This window comes from Mesocricetus auratus, unplaced genomic scaffold (genome assembly GCF_017639785.1).
Source record: "Mesocricetus auratus isolate SY011 unplaced genomic scaffold, BCM_Maur_2.0 Super-Scaffold_100004, whole genome shotgun sequence".
NCBI lineage: Eukaryota > Metazoa > Chordata > Mammalia > Rodentia > Cricetidae > Mesocricetus > Mesocricetus auratus.
This window is the reverse complement of record NW_024429189.1, coordinates 3364278-3386031: the sequence shown is the minus strand read 5'-3', so window position 1 is coordinate 3386031 and position 21754 is coordinate 3364278. Positions and strand designations below refer to the sequence as shown.

Below are 21754 nucleotides of genomic sequence, written 5' to 3'. Positions count from 1 at the left end.
CCACCAAAGGAAAGGAGCTTCACCCTGCAGCACAGTGCCTCTCGGTCCCATCCCTGCTCCCCACCTGTGGATGGCACTGGTCCAGGCTCCTGAACCCAGGAGCAGTAATGCTTTCCTTCCAAGTTTGCTGTGCTGTGTGCAACGGCAGCTGCTCCCGATTCTGGGAAGGACAGCACCCTTTGACCGAGGGCTGTGCCACCCATCAGCTATGGCCAGCAAGTCCCACACGCACACTCATGTCTTAGTTTCTTGTCCCTGTGACAATATACTCCTAACAACATGATGAAATGCCCTTGGCAAAAGCAACTTCAGGGTTGATTCTGATACAATCCATCACTACAGGTAAGACGAGCTGAAAGTAGCTGGTGACATCACATCCACAGTCAGGAGACAGAGACAAATGCCCCTATGGTGGTGTTAGTGGCTTCCAGAGAAGCCTGATGGGGCTGGCTTGCTCTGCCTCGGTATGTGTTGCCCCTGTACGTTCTGGTCCAAAACGAGGACCTTGCAGATGCCCAGGAGATGTCAGGTCCTTGACATGGAATTCATAGTGTCTAGAACCCTGATCCACATAAACCTCCATTCTATATAAATTACAAGCCTCAGGTAATTTGTTACACCAACAGAAAATGTAGTGAGACTATCAGGTGGACCACATGATGAAAAGTATTTGGGCTTTTTGTCTTTCCAGACACTTCCTCTATTTAACATGCGGCATCTACTTTTGTACTCTCATCAACTCTCCCAGGAAAAGCATTTTATTGAACATAGCCAATTAAAGTAATTCAGTGCCCAACTGCAGTGCCAAAATGAAACCCACACAGCCCGAAGTCAGACTTGGTCCCTCTGCCAACCCACATTCTGTTTGCCAAGTGACAATTCTGGCCCAGGCCCTATATTGCCCCTGGGCTTGGAAGTGGGGACTGTCCAGCACACAGGTTTTCTCAGATGTGCCTATTGCTCTGACAAACCTGCCCCATCACATGGCAGGACCAGAGCTTAGTCCCCCTGGCTCTTCCTGCCGAGGCGCTGTCCACCTGCTCTTCAGGGTGGCTGCTATGGAGGCCTTCCCTCTTTGCAGCACGTGGTTGGTGGGGCTTTTTTCCTTTCAACAGAAGGCAGAGGGGAGTTGAGGATGTAGCTCGGCTGAATTTGATCCCCAGCACTGCATAAACCAAGTGTGAAAGCGTTTGCCTGTCATCCCAGCATCAGGAGGTGGAGAAAGTCAGAAGTTTAAGGGAAAGTTTAAGGGAAAGGGGAGAGGCTAAACACAAGACCGGTGGCATTTAGGAATATTTTTAATGATTGTTAACCCCTTTTCAGCAAGACATGGTGGCTCACACCTTTAATCCCAACACTCTGGACACAGTCAGGTGATCTCTGTAAGTTCAGGGCCAGCCCTGTTTACACAGTTCCAGGACAAGCTAGGGCTATGTAGTGAGACCCTGTCTCAACAAGCCACAGGTGCATTAATTCAGGAGTTGGAGAGATAGATGGCTCAGCAGTCAAGGACTGCTTTTATTGAGGACCCAGGTTCAGTTCCCAACACCCAAATCCGGTGGCTCACAGCCTCCGGTAACTCCAGTTGCCGGGGCTCCTCTTCCGCCATCTTCGGACACTAGTGTGGCACATGACAAACCCGTAAGGGCACACACACGTACACAGGTAATAAGCTAAGATTTTTTTTGTTTATCTTGTTTTGGCTATTCGTGTGTTAACTACATCTGGAATGAACTATGGAGGGCATACCTGTGAGAGATTTTTTTTTTTGCCCGATTTAAAGTGGGTGAATCCACTTCTAGACTGGATCTTTGAAGTATAAAGACACACATCTTTGACCAGGATCTTGAGGGGGGGAAGACTTGCCTTTAATCTAGGCCACACCTTCTGCTGGAAGCCCATATAAGGACATGAAGAAGGAAGCTTTTGCTCTTTGCCTGCCTGCTAACACTCCTTCACTGGCATGGGAGCCCACTTCTTCAGGATTCCAGCATATACCGAAGACCAGCTGAGACACCCAGGCTTGTGGGACTGAGTAACTACTAGATTCTTGGACCGTCTGTTCACAGCTAGCCATTGTCGGGCGAGCTGGACTGCAGCCTGTAGCCATTCTAATAGATCCCCTTTATATAGTGAGATTCCTTCCATAAATTCTGTGACTGAGCCCTGAATAATACACACATGTATAGATGTTTTGTATGCATGTATGTCTGTGCACTGCATGGTGCCCTCAGAGGGCCGGAGTTACTGACAATTGTGGCTCACCAGGTGGGTGCACTGGGAACTGAATCATGTCTTCTGAAAGAGTAGCCAGTTCCCTTAACCACTGAGATATCTCTCCAGACCCTAAATAAAAATAATTTCTTTTTGGAGACAAGGTCTTTCTATGTAGCTCTGACTATCCTAGAGCTGGCTACATAAACCAAGCTAGCCTCAAACTCACAGAAATCTGCCTACCTTTGCCTCCCTAGTGCTGGAATTAAAGGCGTGTACCACCACTGCTGACATCCCTAAATTGATCTTATAAAAATGCCAGATGTGGTGGCGCATGCCTTTAGCCCCAGCACTTGGGAAACAGAGGCAGGTGAATCTATGTTGTTCAAGGACAGCCTGGTCTACAAAGTGAGTTCCATGACAGCCAGGGCTACACAGAGAAACCTTATCTTGAAACAACAAAAACAAAAAACAAAAACTTTTCAGTTGGACACCCAGCCTGCTAGTTTTCTACCACAGAAGAGCAGTCTGTAGATTCTGGCTTCAGCCTTGAGTCACAGCCTTTTAATTAAACAATTTATTTTTTTCTAGAAAGCATTCCCACTCCAAATGAGACATTAAGACTGCTGCCAGATGTTTACTTTGTGCATTAGTGATGCTGAAGGGAAAAAAAAACAGGGTGTTTAGTTTCTGTGAACAAAGCGTTAATGACAATGTGTAAAGACTGTCTTCTTTCTGGTCTCAAAAAAAAAAAAAAAGGAAAATCAGGTCAGGTGGTGGTGGTGCACATCCTTAACCCAGCACTTGCGAGGCAGAGGCAGGCAGATCTCTGTGAGTTAGAAGCCAGCCTAGTTTACAAAGAGAGTTCTGGGACAGCCAAGGTGGTTAACACACACACACACACACACACACACACACACACACACACACACACACAAACACCCCTATCTGGAAAAAACAAAAATCTAAAAGAAATCAAAACAAAACAAACAAACAAAAAAACAGCAGGGCTTTGGTGGCGCACACCTTTAATCCCAGCACTCGGGAGGCAGAGGCCAGCCTGGTCTACAGAGTGAGTTCCAGGACAGCCTCCAAAGCCACAGAGAAACCCTGTCTCAAAACAACAACAACAACAACAACAAAGGGCTGGAGAGATGGCTCAGAGGTTAAGAGCACTGACTGTTCTTCCAGGGGTCCTAAGTTCAATTCCCAGCAACCTCATGGTGGCTCGCAGCCATCTGTAATGAGATCTGGTGCCCTCTTCTGGCCTGCATGGATACACACAGACAGAACACTGTACGTTTTTTTGGGGGGGAGGCGTGTTTCGAGACAGGGTTTCTCTGTATTGTTTTGGAGGCTGTCCTGGAACTTGCACTGTAGACCAGGCTGGCCTCAGATTCACAGAGATCCACGTGCCTCTGCCTCCTGAGTGCTGGGATTAAAGGCGTGCGCCACCAACGCCAGGCTAACACTGTGAACTTAATAAATAAATAAACCTTTAAAAAAAATCCAGAGTGAGAGATGGCTCAGTGGATAAAGTATTTGTCACACAAATCTGATGACCTGAGTTTGGAGCCAGGCACAGGGACATGCATCTATAACCATGGCACTAAAGGACAGGTGCCAGTGGATCCCCAGGGTTCGCTGGCCAGTCAATCTAACCAAAACTTCAGGCTCCAGGTACAGGGAGGGACCCTGTCCCAAAACACATAGTGGTGAGCAATAAAGGAAGACATCTGATGTCAACCTCTGGCCTATGACATGCACACCTGGCAGAGTCCAGCCACACATATGCACACACAGGTTCAGGAGTACACAGACATTAAAATATAATAATAATTTAGATAAACAAGATGGCTAACAGGGTAAGGTATTTACTGCCAAGCCTGATCCATCCCCCCCCCCCAAAAAAGAGCAAAAAGAAACTAAAATGAGAGCTGGAGAGATGGCTCAGTGGCTAAGAGCTCATACTACTCTTATAAATGACCCAAGTTCCGGTCCCAGTACCGAGATGAGACACAGTTCACATTTCCTGTAACTCCAGGCAATCTGACATCCTCTCCTGGACTCCCAGGTACACACACACACACACACACACACACACACACACACAATTTAAAACTAAAATCTTTAAAAAATAAAATAAATGGGGGGAGGGCACGGGAGGAGGGGAGGGAATGGAAGAGGGACCTGGAACTGACTTGTGAAGCAACCTCGTTTCTTATCTAAATTTAAACTGGAAAATAAAATAAAAAAGAATACTAATTTAAAAAAATAAATAAAATAAAATAAAATGATCAGAGAGAACCTTTGTGTAAACCTAAGTATTTCCAATCTTGGAAGCTAAGTGAGGTCAGACCTGAACGGTACTTGGATGGGAAACCTCCACAGTTACCAACAATGACTATCATTGTCAACCTTGGTGCATGGCATATGGCCCTCCCCTGACCCTCGCTGTGCACTAGCAGTTGGAGCACCCCACACTCTCTGGGGACCTTCTATGGTCACACACATGGCAACAGCTCTCAAATAAAGACATTTTGTGGCACTCCTTGGCACACCCTACACTGCAGATTAAGATTTGGGTTCCAAGATGTGCAGTTCCCTGCTGTTCCAGGACAAATATGAGACAAGTCAGAAATCAAGGCTGTGACAACTTTTTTTAATAGAAAACCCAACCATCATCATCTTTCCTTCGTAAAATTCAGAATGAAAGACATTATGGCCCTATATGCATATTTCTCTCCTCCTGGAAGGAAAAGTGTTTTCTGCGAAGGCAGTGAGATCTGTGCCTTTAGATCTGGGCACTTGTCAAGGATCAGGGGCAGCAATGCTCCCTACAGTAGCACTGAGTCAGGAGACACACACACACCCCCGGGGCGGGGCAGGCATCCAGCTCCCTTAGTCACAGATGGATGGCCTGTTAACATTGTAACTGGGGTGAAAGTTAAGGCGGTCACAGTGGGTGATGTAATTGTCAGGTCCTGTCACTAGGCTCTTCTCCAAGCCGACATTCAAAGTATTACTCTGGAACATTCCACAAGCTGAAAGTTGTCTGGCGAATTTAGTTGAAGATGGATAAAATACTTTCTGGAAGTGAAAAGAAACAAGAGGACTAATGGTGTGTGAAGATATTCAAGCAGCCCCAGGTGTGACAGCAGGCGTTAGTTAACCTGGGGTCAGGACAGAGTAACACCCCCCCCCAAACACACACACAAAGGTCTACTCCTGCCAACCATGCCACACTGGGAAAGTCCCTAGACCTCTGAAACCTTCAGTTTTTTCCTCTGTGAGTGTAGTCACCCTGCAACACTCTAACAAATATTTAAAATTAACTTAGAAAGAGAAAAGGTTAGAGGGCATAGTGGCCCAGACCATTAATCTCAGCATTTGAGGCAGATCTCTGCGAGTTTAAGGCCAGCCTGGTCTATACAGAGAGTTCCAGGACCGTTGTGACTTCATGACTACATAGACAGACCCTTCTCAAAATTCGAGGAGAGACGTGGAGGCATCTTGCTTTGCCAGTGAACTTGAGGGGGGTGGCCACATCTACAGGTGCGGATGTGACCCCTTATAAGGAAGAGGAGGGGCTGGCTGGCTCCCTTGGGTTGCAGTGAGAGCATCAGGAGGGCAGAGACTGCATCTTCTAGAGCAGGAAGACCGAGGGAGTTGTTTACTGTTGTCTGTGTAAGTGCTTCCCTAATAAACTCCTGTTCATCATTTACCTTGGTTCTCGTGGCCTCATTTAAACCCCACCTTCAATGAGAGGGAGGGAGGGAGGCAGGGAGGGAGGGAGGGAGGGAGGGAAGGAGGGAGGGAGAGAGGCAGGGAGGCAGGGAGGGAGGCAGGGAGGGAAGGAGGGAGGGAGAGAGGCAGGGAGGGAGGGGGGGAGGATATAATAATATATCTGGGCCTCATCCCTGGAGCTCCAGTCCCATGCTTTGGCCCTCAGCTGGGGTGCTGGGTGACAGTGATCAGAGCACACTTGAGTTGGGAGCCATGAGGAAGGGCGGAGAGAGGACTGGCTGGATGCCAGGATCCCATAAAGTCCCACATCGCAGAAACACACACTAGTAACCCTGCCTTTAACACACCGACCTCTGGGGTCACTCCTCCAAGGCAGAGCAATGGTGTCTGTCCTGGCTGCGAGCCAAAATCCTCTGGCAAGTGCTTTGAAGACTCCAGGGCATGCACCGTGGGCCCAGAGTGCAGGAGGGGGCTGCCCTGCGGAGGCCCTAGGCTCTGGGCTCTTTCTGAGAATGTGGTGAGTCCACTGTGAGCACAGGCTCGGTGGCGAGAATCAGCCCAGCTAGACAGACTTTTGCATGATAGGGAGATGTCTGACATGTGCAAACTAGCCTCTACCATGCAGAGAAATGATTTCAGAGCATTTTTCCTTTCGTTCTTTCTCTTTCCTCCCTTCCTCCCTCCCTCCCTCCCTCCCTCCCTCCCTCCCTTCCTTCCTTCCTCCCTTTATTTTCTGAGACTGTATCTCTTTGTGTAGTCCTGGCTGTCTTGGAACTCGCTCTGCAGACCAGGCTGGCCTTGAACTCCCAGAAATCTGCCTGCTTCTGCCTCCTGAGCGCTGGGATCAACGGTTATGTGCCACCACCACCTGGCTCAGAGCACTTTTCAAAAGGCAAGTTTGAGAGCCCCAGGAAAACTAGACATAAAAGAGCATCCAGACTCCACGGCAATGCACACAGCTCCCCCATAGTTGCCAGTGCATTCCAGGTGCACCTGCATCTGAGCCGATACCGCGACCTGGCTGCTCACTGACAGCGCTCAGGGCCCCCGCTTGGCCCTTCACATTCAGCAGCTTTTGACAAGTGTATGATGACAGTTATCCACCCCTGCAGTATCCTAAGAATACTGCTAAGAGCTACTCACAGAGTGCAGCACAGTCGGGCAGGAAGCTGAACAGCCAATCCAAGAACAAGACTGTAAGAAGCAGGGACTAGCCACCTCCTAACCTGCCTGATAGCCTCGGCTTGCGGCCCATGGCCTGCTAACCTGCATGCAAAATGCCACTGTTGGCCAGAACAGCATTTTCTCAGTGGCCTTTTATAAAGGCAGAAGCAGAAACTGGGGCAGGGGCTCAGCTGGTAGAACACTATGTCTACATTAGCAAAGCCCCAGCCCTTCACAAAACAGGGGGTAGTAGATGCTCTTTAAGCCAGAACTTGGGAGACAGGCAAGAAGTTCAGGAGTTCAAAGCCATCTTCAACTACATGGTGAATTCAAAACTAACTGGGGCTCACTGGAGACCCTGTCTCAAAGAAAAAGATAAAGGCAAGTATTGCCAGCCTTGATGACTTGGGTTGAATCCCCAGGGCTCACATGGTGAAAGAAAAACCAACTCCTACAAGTTGTCTTCTGTCTTACATGCATGCGCCATGGTGCACCCACACACAAAGACAAGGAGAATGCAATTTAAGACAGCAGAAGCAGCCAGGCATGGTGGCGCACGCCTTCAATCCCAGCACTAGGAAGGCAGAGGCAAGTGAATCTCTGTGAGTTTGAGACCAGGCTGGCCTACAAGGCAAGTTCCAGAACAGCCAAGGCTTCACAGGGAAACCCTGCCTCAAAAAAACCAAAACAAACAAACAAAACAGAATGCAGGGGCCCCCGGTACCCATGTACCTACTTCCCACAGGAACACCTTTTCTTTGCTTTTGGAACACTGACTCCAGAAAATCTTTTAAAATAGTCTCTTCACAGGAGTTCTGTCTCTCAGAACTATGATACAACTAAACGATCAACTACCAGGTCTTCAAAAACGGCCACTGTTTGGGAAAATGACAACCCCAACATCCTCCTTCCAAAGAGGGGAGCCCTGTGATCTGCCCATGCTCACTGACTCCTTTAGTGCTTTCCCTGGATCTCGGGTGGCTTCAGTCCCAATGGTATCCTCTTGCAACGTTAGCCCTGACCACCGCTGCACCCCAACACACAAAGCACATCTCACTGCCCGAAACAAATTCCAGGGAGTACTTGGCTTCATTGATTTGACTCTGGGTACCCGTGTAAAGGTGTGCGTGCCCAGCTGAGGGTGTGGGTGACTATAGAGCAGGAGGAGGACAACGCAGAAGCAAGTTTACTTGGACTTTTCTCTTTCTACAATACATTTTGCTTGTAAACGTATTCTGTCATCACTCTGCCCCACCCCAATCTAATATGATTTGAGGTGCCTCACATTTATAATTGGGTCCCAACCTCTGACTCCTTGCAACTCTGTCCTTCTAGATGGCTCCTCATCCTGACATGTCTGGCATGCACCTACCGGCATCTCATGCACCGTGGGTGCTCTGCTCCCATAGGTTTGGTTACTGGTCCTGTACATAGAGACAGCCTCGTTGGTCCTGTAGAAGAGAGATACACTCTGTTTCCCACTCGGTCTAAGCCAGCCAAGTCATAACCTGGAAGAATGTGACTGATGGAGCTTTTTGGTGATGTCCCCAGATGGCAATACCATGCCAACAGGGCTCCCGCTGTGCCCACGCTTTCCCAGCATGCCTGCCTCCGTGGCCTCCTCTGCTGGCCATGGCGGGTGATCCTTCCGAGGTAAACCCTACAGAGCACCCAGCCAGCAGCGAATGCTGGAGGAAGGGGCCTTGGTGGAACCCTGGCACAGATGGCCACTGCCAGGTAAGTAGCTACTTGGGGAACAGCATCTCAGCTCCGACCCTGTCACCCAGCTGTCCCTCCACTTCTGAGCCCCAGCCCTTACAGAGGCCAAGCTTCTGTCAGGTGGATCGGAGGAAGGAAATCTGGGTTGTGAAGCTGTGGTCTGTGTGTGATACAGAGGCTGTTGGCGGGACAGCACTCTGCTTCTGTCCTCTTGCTTGTGGGGAGGGGTTGGTAGTGTGCCTACACATGCTTCACAGAAGTCAAGAAGGCCTCCATCATTTACAAGGGAACCACACTGCCCTGTGAGGTGTACAACTTTAAGGGAAGTCTCAAAAGCGAAGAGATACCCCACCTCCGACACACACGCACACGCACACGCTCGCGTACACACAAAACCTTACGAGCACACGCACTCACTCTCATGGTTGCTCAGACAGCAGGTCCGAGACCAGACACAAGGCACACACGCGGTCCACCTCTGGCTTCTTCTGACCTCAGCAGCCAGGCACTTTGGAGCTTGCACACACCCGCGGCACCTCCTGGAGGAGGCGACCTCAAGTTTTCCTCACCTGTAGCCACGAAACCACCCCGGGTTGTTGAACCTGACTGGGAGCTGCTCGCTCACGCTGTAGTAGTCGCTCGTCTTCTCCGGGGCGGGCTTAGCCTTGGGCTCCACCGGCTCTGCGCGCTCTTGGGGGTTTTCTTCAGACATTTTACCTCCACAGAAAAGTAGCCCCGGACTAGTAGTCAAGGCTGCGGCTGCTGCGGCAGGGCGTCTGGTTGCTAGGCAACAGTGTCGCCTAACCGGGAGGAGGGGCGGTTCTTTGTAGGCTGGAGCTAGAGGCCAAGTCTAGAATCTTCCAGGGGGCGAATAACAAAGGGGACAGTGGGGAGTTCTAAGCTAGGACTGTTGCGCTAAGGAATCCCAAGCTTTCAGACTGCAGCCTCTCTGGGAGTTGCGCTGGCCTTTTTCTGGGACTGTTGGGAACATCCTGGTATCATCCCAAAGACAGTAGGAATAAGGTCCTAGGCAAATGAAACCTTAGGACCTGGGACTTAACTAGCAAATGCACAGGAATTAGGTGCTTCTACTCTCTACCCGAGCAAGCACTCACTGGTCTGCAGTTTACTATTCTTGCCAGGACTTCTCCTTCTCCTTAGCCTCTGTCACCCCATGCTCCCCACAACCCAGCCTAAATTTAGACCCGAGATGTTGCTAAATTTGGGAAATCCTCCCAGGCCAAATACTACTGAAATATAAAAAATCATCTTCGTGAGAGGTACATGTGTTAATGACTTTCTAGTGCAGTGCCAGGAAGCAGGTCTGTGAGTTCGAGGCCAGCCAAGGGTACATAGGGAGACCCTGTCTCAATAATAATAATAATAATTTAAAACAAACAATAAAAGTCCCTCGGGGCATAGTGTGGTGGTGAACACCAATAATTCCAGCACTTGGAGACAGAGACACTCTGTGAGTGCCAGGCTAGTCAGGGAAACTTTGGTTGGTTGTTGTCTTCATTCTTTAAAGTAGTTTGGGGCTGGATAGATGGCTCAGCGGTTAAGGGCATTTATTGCTCTTGCAGGGAACCTGGGTTCAACTCCCAGCACCTACGAGGTGACTCACAAACATCCTTAACTCCAGTTTCTGGGGAATCAGACACCTTCTTACAATCTCCACCGGCACCGGGCACTCACAGGTGCATATATATACATGTAGGCAAAATACTCATACACAAAATAAACACACCTAAAACAAATTTTAAGGAAAAAAATAAAGCAATTAAAAACCAACCAATAAGACAGGCGGTGGTGGTGCAAGCCTTTAATCACAGCACTCAGGAGCCAGCCGGAGGTGGATCTCTGTGAGTTCAAGCTCAGCTGTTCAAGCCCAGCCTGGTCTACAGAGAGCTCCAGGACAGCCAAGGCTTCTTCACAGAGAAACCCTGTCTCAGAAAAAAAAACAAACAATAAAAACCATTTTGAACTAGAGGGTCGCCTCCTTCTAACCGGTTCTGAGAGGACGCTGTAATTTTACCGAGTGGAACGAGCTGTAGATGAGAACCCGCTCATCCTGGTTCAGTGCCTCCCACCTCCCAGATCCGCACAAATCGCCAGCCACCGCAGAGGCTCTCCCCGGCGGAATCCCTGCCACTGGGTCGTGCACAGCGGGAGCCGGCGGCGGGCCTCCGGGCCTCCAGGGGGCGCTGCGGCCCCGCGCGCTCGGCGGCGGAGGCGCTCTGTCCGGCAGGAAGCGTCTCTGCGGCATCTCCGTCCACGCGCCAGCCATGGCGCCCGCTCCGGCCGTCTTGACCCGGCTGCTGTGTGCAGGTAAGCGCGGAGCGCCCCACCCCCTCCGAGACGGGAGGGACCCTGGGATCCGAGAGAGGAGGACAGGGACGTGGGCAGAGCGCGACCCCACCGGCTCTCTCCCCGCAGGTGTGTGGCGCTGGCCAGCTTTCCTGCAGAAGGCGACCCCGGGCCCGGCGAGGCTGAATGCTAGGATGGTGACAAGAGCCCAAGTCCCCGTGGTCAGCGAACTCCAGGATGGCGACGGTAAAGGCCAGCGGCTGGAGCCAGTCCGAAGCGCAGAATCGTGGAGGGGTTGTCATTGCGGGTTCCCCGAAAGAACCCTGTGCTAATCTCACTAAGTGGGGTGGGAGGGAGAATGCTCCCTCCCCCGCCGTGTCCTAGTGGCTCCCGAGACCAGTGAAGACCAGTTTGGAACCTGTGCACCCTCCTGGTCTGGCGGGCCATTTGAGGCCCCAGAAGTTGAAGGGGCCCTTGTTTCTTTCTCTATGGAGACTAAGGAGAGGAGTGGCCAGGTTTTCCCACACACACCCAGTCCACCTCAGACCTTGGCTCTAGCCCTTCGGCGCTGTAAAAATGCACCCCTTGTCTTCCAGATTTTTTTTTTTTTTTTTTGGTTTTTCGAGACAGGGTTTCTCTGTATTGTTTTGGAGGCTGTCCTGGAACTCTCTCTGTAGACCAGGCTGGCCTCGAACTCACAGAGATCCGCCTGCCTCTGTCTCCCGAGTGCTGGGATTAAAGGCGTGCGCCACCAACGCCCGGCTGCCAGATCTTTCCTAACATTTCTCCTCGGCCTTGAGGCTCCCCCACTCCCGGGAGACTCGTGAGCCTTTGGTTGGTGGTGGTGTGACACTGCGTCTTCTCTTCTTCCCTTCTCAGATCTCCAGAGCAGGATCCTAGATGTGCCGCTGCAGCATTCGGACTTCTTCAATGTCAAGGAACTGTTTTCTGTGAAGAGCCTCTTCGAGGCCCGAGTACACCTGGGCCATAAAGCCGGTTGCCGGCACAGGTAGCTGGCACAGGCAGTGTGGGCGGAGCGGTGGGGTCAGGTCAGAGTTGGAAGTGGGGGCTGATGGGACCGTTAGCAGCAAGTACTGATGCTGTTCATAAACGTGGTGAAAACAGTCATTACAGGCTGGGGAAGGGTAGCTCTGTGAACACTGTTCCATTCTGCTTGGGTTTTTTTTTTTTTTTTTTTGGCAGGTTTATGGAACCATACATCTTTGGTAACCGCCTGGGCCAAGATATCATCGACCTGGAGCAGACAGCCCAGCATCTGCAGCTGGCCTTGAACTTCACGGCCCACGTGGCCTACCGCAAGGGCATCATCCTGTTTGTCAGCAGGAACCGGCAGTTCTCTCACTTGATTGAGAGTACAGCCCGGGACTGCGGAGAGTATGCCCACACCCGCTACTTCAAGGGTGGTTTGCTGACTAACGCACAGCTCCTCTTTGGGCCCACGGTCCGCCTGCCAGACCTCATCATCTTCCTGCACACACTCAACAATGTCTTTGAACCCCATGTGGCTGTGAGGGATGCTGCCAAGATGAACATCCCCACAGTGGGCATTGTGGACACCAACTGCAACCCATGCCTCATCACTTACCCTATCCCCGGCAACGATGACTCACCCCAAGCCATCCATCTCTTCTGCAAGCTCTTCCGGACAGCCATCAACCGGGCCAAGGAGAAGAGGAGGCAGATGGAGGCGTTGCATCGGCTGCAGAGTTCCCGGGGGTCTGAGGGCAGTGGGACATCTTCTGCGCCTGATAAAAGCCAGTGCCCGTGACAGGAGCACCTGCTCCTACGCTAGATAGCCAAGCCTGCTCTGAGCAGGAAGCTCCTTGTCCTATATGCCCAAGAGCTGGCCACCCCAGAGTCTGATCGTCCTGAATTAAACCTTGTCTGCCTCTTTGTGGGGAACAAACCCAAGTAAAGTGCATAGCCACGTGTCCTCTGGCATCCATTAAGACATAGCTAGTTAATTCTCTGAAAGAAATTCTAAGCAAGACAATACTGATGTCCCTCGGGGCTCCCAATAGTTGCCTCTACACCTAAAACCAGACTTAAAGGCTAAGCAGGCGCCTAGAGGGGTAGAAAGTATAGTCCCTGAGGAGGTGCACTATACTACTAAATATGTGTCAGAATGGATTTTAAGGGTGTGGTATAATGGTGGAAGCATAAAACTGAATCAGGCTGAGTTTATTGATAATGGGCCCTCTGAGTGGAGATCTAGGTTTAATATGGAAACCTGCACAGTTTTAAAAGGTGTCAAAAGTTTGCTTGAAAAGTTGACTGAAGCACTTGTCCAAAGGTGACTTCCTGTTGGGACTACAAAGGTCCTTGTGTCCACAGACCTTGAGTGCCTGTTTTCTACGCAGAAGGCTTGTGGTGGATAGTGTTGATGACCTGATGACCTTGCTTTCTGTAGAGCCAGACCAGACACAAACCCCAGAATGCTTATCCCAGACTCTCCCTCCCTAGACCTTTATTTCTAGCTTTTGGTTTGCTTTGGTGGTTTTTTTCAAGACAGTTTCTCTGTGTAGGCCAGCTGGCCTCAAACTCATAAAGATCCACCTGCCTCTCATGGAATTAAAGGCATGTGCCACCACTGCTCAGTTACCTTTGGTTATCAGTCAATAAAACCCATCCTTAGGTGAGATGTCAGATACTTTATAGCCTGCTGACCTCTATGATGTCTGGATCAGAGACCACTCCAGATCCTCGGCCCTTAAACTATAGAACCCATATTCATGGTCACATGTACTTTGAGCTGAATTTCAGTGTAGTTATGCCTCCTTGTGCATCAGGGATTACGTTACACCAGAAACCCCTTTTCCAAGATTGTACTGTGTTTAAATATGCTAAACTGCCTCGTGTCAGACCCTAGAACTTTGAACCAGCACCAACTAAGTTGGGCTGAACTGAGTTTTCCTTCTTTCAAGGTTTGTTGCCCTGCAGGCCATGACCCCAAACAGCATACTGAAAAGAAGTTGGAGGTGCCTGATAGCCTTGGTTTAGTGTTGGTGAAGGGACTTTAAGGTTCAGGGAAATTGCAGTGCTAGAAATGTGTATGCTGGGTGAAACCTAATCCTCCACACTGAGAAGGCCCAGTAGACATGCCCTTCACTAACTGAGTTCAAGCCCAGCCTGTTCTACAAAGTTCCAGGACAGCCAAGGCTACACAGAGAAACCCTGTCTTGAAAAAACAAAAACAGCCAAGTGGTGGTGACACATACCTTTAATCCCAGCGCTCAGAGGCAGGCCGATCTCTGAGTTCCAGGCTGGCTCCATAGCTACTGAGAAAAACGGGAAAAGAAAAGAACCCAGTGAGTTTAATTGAGCCCGGAAGTAGCATGATCCAGATGGCAGTACCTAATCACCAAAGACCAGGTGAGGGTAGTTATGGAAATGAGCAACACAGACAAAACAATGACTGGCCATGATGGGTTTTATGGTGGCATGATTTGTATGGATCTCTGGGACTAGCTAATCAATACTGGTGCTTTCAAACATTAAATAGATAAACCTACTGAATTTCTGTTTGACCTGCATAATTGAAAAAACTCTCAAATGAAAGAAAAGCTACATTGGATCATGGCAAAAGGGATTCCTGGCCCATGAAGCAATTTCTAAATTTGAGTCAGTTTGGTGAACCAGAATGAAGGGATGGCCAGGTTCCCTGGAGGAAGGACCTTGATAAACTAAACGTTTTACTGTTAGCCTTTCCCCACCCCCCATTCCTTCCCCAGAGGGTACTGCAACTTTTGATAACACTGGGGGGGGGGGGGGAGGAAACAATCAGACTTTCCAGGGTCTTTTGGATACTGGCTCTGAACTGACACTGATTCCAGGAGATCCCAAGAAACACTGGCCCTCCAGTTAAAGTAGGAGCTTATGAAGGTCAGGTGATTAATGGAGTTTTGGCTGAAGTCCCATGCATAGGACCAATGGATCCCTAAACTCATCCTGTAGTTGCTCCAGTCCCAGAATGTATAACTGGAGTAGATACACTTAGAAGTTGCTCTCTGACCTATGGAATGAAGGCTGTTATGGTTGGAAAGGCTAAATGGAAGCCCTTAGGGTTGCCCTTTGCCAAGGAAAATAGTGAATCAAAAACAATGTCGCATCCCTGGAGGAATTGCAGAAATTAGTGCCACCATCAAGGACTTGAAAGCTGCAGGGGTGGTGGTTTCCACCACATCTTCCTTCGACTCTGACTAATGCAGAGGACAGATGGAGCGTGAGGAATGGCAGTTAACTATTGAAAACTCAATCCAATAACTAATTTCAGTTGCTGTACCAGGTGTGCTGTCCTTACTAGAGCAGATGAACATATCTCACACAGTATGCAGCTATTGATCCAGCAAATGCCATTTTCTCAGTACCTGACCATAGGACCACCAGAAGCTATTTGCTTTCAGTTAGCAAGGCCAGCAATGAATCTTTACAGTTTTACCTTAAGGAGATATTAATTCTCCAGCCCTCTGTCATAACTTAGTTAGAAGGGATTTTTTTTTTCGTTGTTTTGTTTTTTGAGACAGGGTTTCTTTGTATAGCCCTGACTATTCTGGCACTAGCTCTGTAGGCCAGACTGACCTTGAACTCACAGAGATCTGCCTGCTTCTCCCTCCTGAGTGCTGGGATTAAAGGCGAGGGTCACCTGTACCCAACCTAAAAAGGATCTTGATCACTCATCTGCTCTACAAAACATCACATTGGTCCACTATGTGGATGACTTTATGCTGATTGGGCCAAGCAAGCCAGAGGTAGCAACCACTTTGGACTCATTGGTAATGCATGAGCACATCCGAGGACAGGAAATAAACTCAACCAAAATTCAAGGGCCTACCTCTGTGACATTCTTAGAGGAGTCCAGTGGGTGGGGCACATGCAGAGATATTCCTTCTAAAGTAAAGGATATGTTATTGCACCTGGCCCCTCACATCACCCAGAAAGAAGCGCAATGTTTAGTATGACTATTTGGATTCTGGAGACAACACATCCTTGTTCTGGCCCATGTACCAAGTGACTTGGGGAAGCTGCTAGCTTTGTGTAGGACCTGGAGCCAGGGAAGACTCTTCAACAGGTCCAGGCTGCTGTGCAAGCTGCTCTATCACTTAAACCATATGATCCAGCAGGCCTGATGGTAATTGAGGTGTCAGTGGAAATAGGAATGCTGTTTGAAGCCTTTGGCAGACCCTTATAGGTGAATCACAAAAGACATCCGGATTTTGTTTTTTTTTTTTAAAGATTTATTTATTATGAATACAACATCCTGCCTCCATGTGTGTCTGCACTCCAGAAGAGGGCACCAGATCTCATTACAGATGGTTGTGAGCCACCATGTGGTTGCTGGGAATTGAACTCAGGACCTCTGGAAGAGCAAGCAGTGCTCTTAACCTCTGAGCCATCTCTCCAGCCCGACATCCGGATTTTGAAGCATGGCTCTACCATCATCTGCCCACACCTATTCTTCCTTTGAAAGGTGACCCTTTTGCCTGAGTGGAGCCTAGCTGTAACAACTTGTACCAGAACCAGAACCTGAGAGGAACTGTAATATACTTTCACTGGGGGAAACTTTACCCTAGAGGAGCAGAGTTGTTTCACTACAGGGGACCTAAGAAGAGCTGTAACTCTTACTGAGGAAACTTACCCCCAGATGAGCCAAGCTGTAACACTTTGCCAGACCTGAGTAGAGCTGTAACAATTTCTCTGGGAAACCTTCCACAGCGAAACAAAATTGTTACACTTGCATTGGGGAACCTTTTCTGGAACAAAGCTGTAAGCTGCTATGCTTACAGTGATTTTGTGGTATTCCTTGGCTCCTGCTTCCAGGATATCTTTCTATCTGAGCTGCAACACTTTACAGTTATCATATTTAAGTTTTGAGATACAAAAGAAGGGATATTGCTACCTATTCTAAGTTTTTGTTGTTTTCTTTCTTTTCTTTTTTTTTTTTTTTTCTGAGACAGGGTTTCTCTGTATTGTCTTGGAGGCTGTCCTGGAACTCGCTTTGCAGTCCAGGCTGGCCTCGAACTCACAGAGATCCACCTGCCTCTGCCTCCCGAGTGCTGGGATTAAAGGCGTGTGCCACCAACGCCCGGCTTCTTTTCTGTCTTTTTGAGACAGGGTTTCTCTGTGTGGTCCTGACTGTCCTGGAACTCATGATATAGACCAGGCTGGCATCAAGCTCACAAGAGATTCTGAGCACAACATAAAACACAAACACATATACACAGATGAAACTTTCCAAACAACCAGTGTAAGGATTCAGGCATTATTCTGACCCTGCCCTCTGACAACTGGCATTCAGGCAGATACTTAGCACAAAGGGCCCTGTGTTGTGTGGCTACATCACGTGTTACAAGGCTGTGTAAGGACTCTATGCATGTGCAAGCTTTCCCTTTTAAGAGAGCGCCTCCTACCTGTTCACCCCTTCTTCCCCTTCTTTCCCCTACTCCTGCCCCCTTCTTCCTCTTCCCCTTCCCCTTTCATCTCTGTTCCTGGTTGATCAACACCTACCCCCCATCCACCCAATAAACTCCAAGTGGGTTTTGTTGAGTTCTGTGGTTCATACTTCATCGCCGGCAGCCTCAGGAAAACAACTAACAGGAGGTCAGGCAACATCTTGCTTTTGTCCTGGATGGGAGTGGAAGGGTTTTGTAAAAGTAAGATGATGAGTGAAGGATTATGTTTGACTAGAGGCTTTTTTACCTTAGACAGGAAGTGTCTAATCCAGTCACTTTAGGATGAAATTCTTTCCTTCGTAGGGATGGCTGGCTTCTTATACTCTTGGTTTCCTTCTTCCTCTCCTCTTGACCACCCCTTATATATATGAGACTTATCTTCCAGACTTAATTTGTCCCTTCTCTATGTTACAGGAAAGAGGGATATGCCCTCGGGGTTCTGGGTAACCAACAGGGACCTTCCTTTGGTCAGTTGCATACTTATAGAAAAAATTAGACCATACTATCCAAGGATGGGAACCTTGCCTGTGTGCTATGACCACAGCTGAACTTCTCTCTCTCTCTCTCTCTGTTTTTAAAGATTTATTTCTTTTTATTTTATGTGCATTGGTGTTTTGGCCTGCGTATATATCTCTGTGAGGGTGCCAGATTCCCTGGAACTGGAGTTACAAATAGTCTTGTGAGCCACCATATGGGTGCTGGGAAATGAACTCAGGACATCTGGAAGAGCAGTCAGCGCTCTTAATCACTGAGTCATCTCTTCTGCCCCACAGCTGAACAACTTCTATTCAAATAAAAAATTTAACCTTTGGGTCACCCACTACTGTCTTCTCTTTTCACTGCCCATCCCATCTCCTAACATACGAGAATCTCCAAACACTGCTCTCTTCCCGAGTTTTCCCTCTTTAGGCAGCACTGGTAGAGGACGCCTCCCTTACTTTTCAGCCATGCCCACGTCTCAACATTCCTTTCTTTTTTTGAGTTTGTGCTTTTCAAGACAGGGTTTCTCTGTGTAGCCTTGGCTGTTCTGGAACTCACTCTGTAGACCACACTGTCCTCAAACTCACAGAGATCCGCCTGCCTCTGCCTCCCAAGTGCTGGGACTAAATGTCTTAAACTGACTCAAGTTGCTGCTTCTTATGGTGTGTATGGAGCATTTGTTTCTGCTGGCTTCTGCTAGTTGCTTCCAAGTTCTAGAGTTCATCTCTTCAGCCACTTCTTCTCTCCACCTGCTCTCCACCTGCTCTAAACATCCATCTTTCCTTGCCTACTAGGTAGGTAAATATCCTCTCTCTGACAATTGGAGCCTGCTACAGTCTCCAGGGCCCCACCACGTGGGCAACTCTCTAGTTACCGAGACGCTTGTGCCTCTCCCTCCCCCTTGGAGCTGCCTGCTAAGTCCAGCAGCTTCCTTGAGCTTTTCCTTGCCTCTGCAACCTTGTCCTTCTTGTCTCTCTGCTCTGTCCTAGAAGTTTCACAGCTTTTCTATGCCCTCCTGGGCTTTTCTCCTCTCTTAATTCCCACTTGGAGCTTCTAAAACTCCCTTTGGTGAAGTTGGGTTTTGCAACCCTTCCTTCCTCTCTTCCTCCATAGACTCAGATTTTATTTAACTCTGTTACTATAAGTAGCTTGGCCTCAGTATAATTCAATGACCAAACCTGGCATGCTCAATTTTCACTGGTGGCAACTTCTGCCACCACACAAACCAACTTGCTCTCTCCTCCTCTATTTCTTCCTGTCTACACCTGTCTGGAGTAGTTCTTACATGTGGATTTTTATCATTCAAGAGAGGCCCTCCCCCTCTAATCAACAGCCTGTCTAATAGGGTTGGAAAATTGCTCTATAGCAGTCTTTCAAAGGCTAACCCAGGGAGGCTGGAAAGATGGTTCAGCAGTTAAGACCACTGGCTGGCTGGCCATTGGTGGTGCATGCCTTTAATCCCAGCACTCGGGAGGCAGAGGCAGGCAGATCTCTGTGAGTTCTAGACCAGCCTGGACTACCAAGTGAGTTCCAGGACAGCCTCCAAAGCCACAGAGAAACCCTGTCTCGAAAAACCAAAAAAAAAAAAAAAGACCACTGGCTGTTCTTCCAGGGGACCTGGGCTCACTTCCCAGCACCCACATGATAGCTAACAACTGTAACTCCATTTCCAGGGTCTGACATACGGACAGGCAAAACACCAAACAGATTTTTTAAAAAGACTGATCCAATTCTCTATAACTCCCTTATTCACCTTTTCTTCACCTGGGTTTACCCACATTCCTATTTTCTCTATTTTTGTGATAGTTCCTGTCCTGAGAACCAAAATCATAAAAAACAGGGTTTATGAAAGATAGGATTTAAAAAAAACAGTGCCTGTTTAATAAGGTACTAAAACTGCACTTCCATGTACTCATATACAAGAATGCACCTTGTACTGGTAGGCAAACTTTGTAACGTAAAAGTCACCTAGGTGGCCAGGCAGTGGTGGCACATGCCTTTAATTCCATCACTCAGGAGGCAGAGGCAGGTGGATCTCTGTGAGTTTGAGGCCAGCCTGGTCTGCAAAGCAAGTTCCAGGACAGTCAGGACTGTCACACACAGAAACTCTATTTTGAAAAAAAAAAAAAAGTCACCTAGGCGGTACTGGTTTTAAAAGGATGTGAAGGGCCATGGGGGGAAAGTGAGACTTGGCACCGTGTGGCAGGACTGAGGTTCCTAAAGAGAGGCTGCTGGTGGAAACCAGCCCGAGCAGTGAGGGTCTAAGAAAATGTATAAAGGTCTGGGGATGGCCGGGCATTGGTGGCACACACCTTTAATCCCAGCACTCGGGAGGCAGAGGCAGGCGGATCTCTGTGAGTTCGAGACCAGCCTGGACTACCAAGCAAGTTCCAGGACAGCCTCCAAAGCCACAGAGAAACCCTGTCTCAAAAAAACCAAAAAAAAAAAAAAAAAAAAAAAAAAAAAAGGTCTGGGACAACTTAAGAAAGTTCTGAAGGTATAAGAAAGTGATTTAAGGTAACGAAAAATGTTCTGGATTTTCTCCCCCTCTATGCTATTGCTGTATTAATGTCTCAAAGGTTCAAGAAACCTATACTCAATGGTTCAACCAGACCATTCCCGTGGGGGGGTCTTGAGATTGCTTACTAGCAGTTTGCCAAAAGGAGACACTTGTCCCTTTAACACCTGAATCGACTTCCTAAACACCTTTCCCCTTGCTTACTTTCTCTAAGATCAAACCAGAAATTACTGTGGACATTGGCCAGAGACTTCTGGAGGCTGCCCTTATTGGTTCTGTAGGACACACGCTGCATATTCAGGAAGTTGGTCTTTTTTTCTGCAGAATGTGGGATCTTTCATAACCTAATTAAGGACCCATGGCAGCCCAGATGGGAGACAGGGGTCATTGGTAAACTTTACTATAGCATTTATCATAGCTATACCATCAAAATACCAAGGGTACACAGCCCATTCTCTCAATCCCTAGGTATAGACACGGTAGAAGTGGTCCAACATTCATCAAATGTTCGCACCTCCCTGACATCTTCCCTCTTGGACGACACTGATCCTACCTCTGTTCTCATGGTAACTCCATCTCTTGTTTTAGAGCTTAACCTCCACATAGCAGCTACCAAATAACACCCTGCCTGCCCACTTTGGAGAACGCTGGTAGTGTGTCCCTCCGGGGTCCAACTCACAAACACCATTCCTGACCTCACCTATTGAACTATTAGACTCTCTCCCTCGCTGCTCATTAACTGCTCTGAGCTGGAGGGCTGTGGCAGAGTTGCCAGCGCTTCAAGCTGCTTTGTGACCCTGAGCAAATCTATAACCTCTTTCGAATCCGTTCTTCGTGTGCATGGTTTCTCCCCTGCTATCCTCCCTGATAGCAGAGTCCTCTGCATCCATCGTGCTTGGCTGGCGTTGTTCTTTTGCACCAACGTTAGGATAAAGCTGAAAGGGGATCCTGCGTGCCGGATTCCATGGTAGGTGAGGGTGACCAGGGCAGGGAACAAACATGCCAGGCAGACAGAGCTTGAGTGAGAAGTTTTATTAGAAAGGGGAGGGAGGGGAAAGGAAAGAGAAAAGAGGTACAGAGACACAGAGGGAGGACAAAGGAGACGAGGAAGACAGGAGCAGAAGGAGGAGAGCCC

The 21754-nt window shown here is 48.8% G+C and overlaps 2 protein-coding genes across 2 annotated transcripts; one reads left to right on the top strand and one right to left on the bottom strand.

Annotated features, from left to right (window-relative positions):
* Positions 1 to 4855: 4855 nt before the first annotated feature.
* Positions 4856 to 9648, bottom strand: CUNH9orf116 (chromosome unknown C9orf116 homolog). The gene is made up of 3 exons (XM_005085414.4): positions 9414 to 9648; positions 8498 to 8576; positions 4856 to 5304 (listed from the first exon to the last, which is right to left on the bottom strand). Exons 1-3 carry the CDS (start codon positions 9554 to 9556, stop codon positions 5116 to 5118), a joined length of 411 nt encoding a protein of 136 aa, XP_005085471.1. The 5' UTR covers positions 9557 to 9648; the 3' UTR covers positions 4856 to 5115.
* Positions 9649 to 11060: 1412 nt separating this feature from the next.
* Positions 11061 to 13083, top strand: Mrps2 (mitochondrial ribosomal protein S2). Its single transcript, XM_005085415.4, has 4 exons — positions 11061 to 11172; positions 11281 to 11397; positions 12031 to 12160; positions 12355 to 13083. Exons 1-4 carry the CDS (start codon positions 11130 to 11132, stop codon positions 12938 to 12940), a joined length of 876 nt encoding a protein of 291 aa, XP_005085472.1. The 5' UTR covers positions 11061 to 11129; the 3' UTR covers positions 12941 to 13083.
* Positions 13084 to 21754: the final 8671 nt, after the last annotated feature.